The 6,000-nt window shown below is 48.8% G+C and overlaps 1 protein-coding gene across 1 annotated transcript in view; it reads left to right on the top strand.

Annotated features, from left to right (window-relative positions):
• Positions 1-2,483: 2,483 nt before the first annotated feature.
• LOC126201522 (microtubule-associated protein futsch-like) overlaps positions 2,484-6,000 on the top strand; it is a 461,240-nt gene continuing 457,723 nt past the window's right edge. The window contains exon 1 of the mRNA XM_049936792.1: positions 2,484-2,528. Within this exon, the coding sequence (XP_049792749.1) occupies positions 2,526-2,528 (3 nt within the window). The 5' untranslated portion in view covers positions 2,484-2,525. The remainder of the gene's footprint in view (positions 2,529-6,000) is intronic.

Below are 6,000 nucleotides of genomic sequence, written 5' to 3'. Positions count from 1 at the left end.
TCCTCTGGCCGAACACGCTGTGCTACCGTGCTGGCACCCAACTGAGGTACCCAAGCACGGCTCATTACCCAATCCTCACATTCTTATTTCCGCCAGTACCTCGTCTCCTACCTTCCAAACATCCAAAAAAGTTTCATATCAGCACAAACTCCGCTGCAGGGTGAAAATTTCATTCTGGAAACATTCCCCAGGCCGAGGCAAAGCCACGTCTCCTCACGGCTCTAATCTGCCAGGAAGTTTCAGAGTTTTATTTCTTGAACCTACTATTCTGGTACTCCCTTATGTAGTGCTATGCTGTTATTCCAGCCACGGTCATATTCTGGCACGGAACCTCCATGCCTGCAAATAAGTGGTGGATCCAATCGCCAGCAGCTTGTGCGAATAATAATGGCAGCTAGCTGAACCAGCTACGTATACTGAGATGAAACGAAGACATTTTATAGCGATACGGATATATACAGATGGCGGTCAGTCCTAACAGACAAGCGACACTGAATGAAATAACCGCAGAAATCACTGTGGGATGAACGTATCCGTTAGGACACGACTGCAGCGACTCTCCTGGGCTCGAGACCACATCGTTTGGCCCTAGACGACTGGGAAATGTCGCCTGGTCCGACGATTCCCAATACCAGTTGGTAAAAGCTGATAATAAGGTTCGAGTGTGACGCAGACTCCTTTAAGCTATGGAACCAAGTTGTCAACAAGGCACTGTGCGAGATAGTGGTGGCTCCATATTGATGTGAGCTGTGTTTCCATGGAAGAGACTGGGTTCTTTGATCCAGGTGAATCGATCGGACAGGGCCGGGAATGGTCATGTTCGGCTACTTGGAGACCATCTGCAGCCATTCATGGATTTCATGTTCCCAAACAACGATGAAATCGTCACCGGGCCACAGTTGTTCGCGATTAGTTTGGAGAACATTCTGGACAATTCGAGCGAGCCGGCCGGTGAGGCCGAGCGGTTCTAGGCGCTACAGTCTGGCACCGCGCGACCGCTACGGTCACAGGTTCGAATCCTGCCTCGGGCATGGATGTGTGTGATGTCCTTAGGTTAGTTAGGTTTAAGTAGTTCTAAGTTCTAGGGGACTGATGACCTCAGAAGTTAAGTCCCACAGTGCTCAGAGCCATTTGAACCATTTTTGAATTCGAGCGAATCATTTGGTTATCCAGATCGCCCGATATGAATCCCATCGATCATTTATGGGACACAATCGAGGTGTCAGTTCGTGCGCAAAATCCTGCAGCGACAACGCTTTTGCAATTCTGGACGGCGATAGAGGCAGCATGGGTCACTATATCTGCAGGGGACTTCCAACGGCCGGCCGGAGTGGCCGAGCGGTTAAAGGCGCTACAGTCTGGAACCGCACGACCGCTACGGTCGCAGGTTCGAATCCTGCCTCGGGCATGGATGTGTGTGATGTCCTTAGGTTAGTTAGGTTTAAGTAGTTCTAAGTTCTAGGGGACTTATGACCACAGCAGTTGAGTCCCATAATGCTCAGAGCCATTTGAACTATTTGACTTCCAACGACTTGAGTCCATGCTAAGTCGACTTGCTGCACTCCACCGGACAAAAGGAGGTGGTCCAACACATCATGAGTTATCACATGATTTTTGTCTCCTCAGTGTAGGTAATACTCTCGTTATTAATTCGTGCAATGCCCAATTCAATAATGTATCTGTATTGGGAATCATCTGATCAGACGACGTTTCCCAGTCGTCTAGGGTCCAATCGATGTGATTACGAGCCCAGAAGAGTTGCTGCAGTCGATGTCGTACTCTCAGTAAAGGCATTCGCGCCGATAGTTTGCTGCCACAGCCCGTTGTCGCTAAATTTCGCCACCCTGTCCTAACGGATACGTTCATCCCACAGAGACTTCTGCGGTTATTTCATTTAGTGTTGCTTGTCTGTTCGGACTGACCGCCACCTGTATATATGCGCATCGCTTTAAAATGGCTTCGTTTCATCTCAATATATGTAGCTGGTTCAGCTGGCTGCCATGATTTTTCGCAAAAACTGCTGGCAGTTGGCAATTGGATCCATCATTTATTTGCAGGCATGGAGGTTCCGTGCCAGAATATGACTGCGGCTGGAATAACAGCATAGCATTACATAAGGGAGCGCCAGGATAGTAGATCGTCGTATCTAGATAAAGTCGTGGAACGCCACATTTCCACCCGCGCCGCCATTTCCTGCGTATGTCGTTCCTCCAGCAGTCCCCGCTGCTGGCTGTTTGGTGCAGACGGGGCTCTCTGCCGGGGCAGAGCGGCCCCTCTGGAGCGGCCCGGTCCACACGCGGCAAGGCACGGAACGGCGGCACGTGCGTCGTTAACCGGCGTGACGTCACGGCCGGCCGCCCTGCGCGCTGCGCCGCCGCGGTCTCAAAGTTCTGGCCGCCCCGCTGCTTCTGCACGACCACCTCTCATCTCCTCTCTCCTGCCTGTTGCAGGTTCGAGAGGCGATAAAGATGGCCGACGTGGGCACCGACGTGACGCTCATCCAGGATGAGGATCTGTTGCGCCGAATGGTAAGTCAGCGCGTCTCCCGCACCGCCGGCCTACGCCACTTGTTCCTCATCTCCCACAGGCGGATTTTTATGGCCCCTGAGGTCGACGCTGGCGAAATTGGCTGCCGCAGTAAATCCGCGTGTCTGTGATTTATTTTTAGGTTATTTGCGAGAAAACTGCTCTCTCTCCGCTTCACGGTTATTAACTCCGTGACATGCGTTCGCACAGTCTCTCTGGAATGGTTTGAGCGTGTCCGATACAACATTTACGTGACAAGTATACTTTTGTGCTCGGCACCTTACAATATTTGTATTAGCTCACCTGGTCAAGTTGTATATCACATGACGAACATCACAATAAAAGTTCAGCCAGTTTTACCGCAAAGAAAAGTACTTACGTTAATCAAGACTGGCACAACGCAGTGATGTGCTGGTCCTGACGACTTGTTCTGCTTACGAGACTGAACAAAAAAATTCAACTGAAGAACTGGAGCTTCGCTCGTATTTTTTCCTGTCAATAGGAGATCCACATTTTTGACCAAAAAGAGAACTGAAGGAGGGAATACGATTACAAAAAACATCAACAACTGAACAAAGAAGACTACAGGAAAGTATAAATAATCACAGAAACAATCAGCAGAAGAGCAATGAGATTTAATGGTCCCCTCAAAGGAATGGGCTGAAACAGGGTGACTCGAACAGTCTGGCTTCCTCCACACAAAAAAAGGAAACTGTAAGTGTTCTGGTCTAGTAACGCCAAAGAAGACCTCCAAATATTAGAAATGAAGCCCAAGGACCTTTTGGAAAGAGATCTTTTCATCATAAAGTGGCCGAGTAGTTAAAGGCGCTTCAGTCCGGAACCGCGCGACCGCTACGGTCGCAGGTTCGAATCCTGCCTCGGGCATGGATGTGTGTGATGTCCTTAGGTTAGTTAGGTTTAAGTAGTTCTAAGATCTAGGGGACTGATGACCTCAGATGTTAAGTCCCATAGTGCTCAGAGCCATTTGAACCATTTTTTCATCAAAAAGATAAGATAATGATGAATGGGCTAAAGCGAGTTGAACAGTCAAGGAAAAAGGCGGTGACCCTTGTACAGAGGCCAGCAAAGAAATTAACTAAAAAAAAGGAAAAGGAAGAGACTTTGGGTGGAGAAGAAAGCGGATCCTACTGCCACATGTAATGATGCTGAACAGCCCCAACGAATAAATAATAACATGAAATTATGTAGTCGGTTATCTAGAGGTTCTGTGAGTGAGCGGAACGCAGAAAATTCTGATAGCTACGTCATTTCTGTTAAGCTGTTCTCGCAGCGTAGCCCTTTCTCGTGAAGCACGTGGCAGTTCATTGATGGCTATCTATCTAGCTCACTAAATGGAAATGATCGTATGGCATTGTTGACCGGGAGGCCCCATTCGTGGAAGTTGGGCCGCCGTATTTCAAGTCCTTTTTAGGTGATGCCACGTTGGCGACTTGCGAGTCAATGATGATGAAGGACACACAACACCCAGTCCCCTGCCGGGAAAAGAACCCGGGACCCCTGCGTGCTAGGCGGTAACGCTACCGCTACACTACGGAGGCGGACATCTAGCCCACTTAACATTTGCCATGTTTCGTCCCTCCGCACCCACTCCTGTTAGTATTTACCGATATCACCAGCTTTGCAGAATGAATATCAGCAGCAGAGTACGAAATAGGTAACAGTTATCTTCTTACGACGAGCTGGTTTCGGTGTATATTTCAGAGGTTTCTACAGTATTACCGCAAGACCGCTACGGTCGCAGGTTCGATTCCTGCCTCGGGCATGGATGTTTGTGATGTCCTTAGGTTAGTTAGGTTTAACTAGTTCTATGTTCTAGGGGACTAATGACCTCAGCAGTTGAGTCCCATAGTGCTCAGAGCCATTTGAACCATTTTTTCTACAGTATTTGCTGGAGGACCGTCGTGTTAAACGTCTCACCACACCTCACTTCTCTTCCTAAAAGACACTATTTCTTATGCAGATCAACACAGTCACATTTCCAGGCAGCACGCCAGGTATTAAGAATGAGTTATAACGCACACAAGCGGTCAGATCATGGAGATTACTAGCTGATGGTTGATACGGATGCATACTGTGGTGTCACCGCCAGACACCACACTTGCTAGGTGGTAGCTTAAATCGGCCGCGGTCCATTAGTACATGTCGGACCCGCGTGTCGCCACTGTCAGGATCGCAGACCGAGCGCCACCACAAGGCAGGTCTCGAGAGACTGACTAGCACTCGCCCCAGTTGTACGGACGACATTGCTAGCGACTACACGTACGAAGCCTTTGTCTCATTTGCCGAGAGACCGTTAGAATAGCCTTCAGCTAAGTCCATGGCTACGACCTAGCAAGGCGCCATTAACCATATCTGGAGAGAGTCTCACTTGTATTATCAAGAGCGATGTACCGGAGAAGTGAATAAAAGTTAAGTATACGAGAAGCTCCGTTCTTTTCTTTATAGCATTCATAACGTATCCTGTTCCAGACTTAACGCAAGACGGCTTGAGTTGACGCGTGCCCTTTCGGCTACCTCCCTTGTGTCTAGACTGTCTTGTCTAGACACAGCACATACACCTTCCCATTGCATCCCGTACATATTCTACAGGCGACACATCACGGGACTGGACAGAGCAGTCGGTATGTGTATCACATTCATCCCGGCGGGGTCAGAGTTTTCTCTGCCTCGTGATGACTGGGTGTTGTGTGCTCTCCGTAGGTTAGTTAGGTTTAAGTAGTTCTAAGTTCTAGGGGACTGATGACCATAGCTGTTAAGTCCCATAGTGCTCAGAGCCATTTGAACCATTTTATCACGTTCATCAAGGGGTTTAAAGCACAACTTCAGATTGGGGTCTAACATTATCTTGCAGCAATACGCCATCCGGCAACAGGAGTCATTATTCTTTCCATATACTTGTCGGCATTCGACCTTCCTTCAACAATTACGACCACATCAGTGCTGTTCGATAGCTCCCCCACGCCTTGATTCCAGAAGTTGGGGAGGAGCGATCTCGGTAGTGGCTGATTCCTGCAGCCATTCGCCAGGTTGTCTACGGGAACGCTGGCGTCGATCTGATTGGAACAAATACAAGCAAGACTCGTCGCTGAACCACTCAGCCTCCAGTTGACTGTGGTTCTATACCGTGCAAGTCTCTGTTGTGTGTGTTGCAGTGTCAGCGGCAAACGAATGGCAGCTCGAGATGTCGGCCCTGCTTATAGTAATTTGCTCTCAACGGATCATGGAGATACACTGCATGCAATCTCTGCCCATATTTTAGCTTTTCTCATCAATCTGTTTCAAAGCCAGTGCAAAAATTCTACAGTCTTCTCGTGGTGTTGTATTTCTGGAAGAAACCGCACCTACCCTTCTTGCCACACTATTGTCCCGAGAAACGACTTCTTGTTTGATTGTTGAATTGGGTGGAGGGGACCAAACAGTGAGATCCCCGGTCCCATCGGATTAGGGAAGGAT

The sequence above is a fragment of the Schistocerca nitens genome, chromosome 1 (assembly GCF_023898315.1).
Source record: "Schistocerca nitens isolate TAMUIC-IGC-003100 chromosome 1, iqSchNite1.1, whole genome shotgun sequence".
Lineage (NCBI taxonomy): Eukaryota > Metazoa > Arthropoda > Insecta > Orthoptera > Acrididae > Schistocerca > Schistocerca nitens.
Note: the sequence above shows the minus strand (reverse complement) of the source record. Positions and strands in the feature narration are given on the sequence as shown.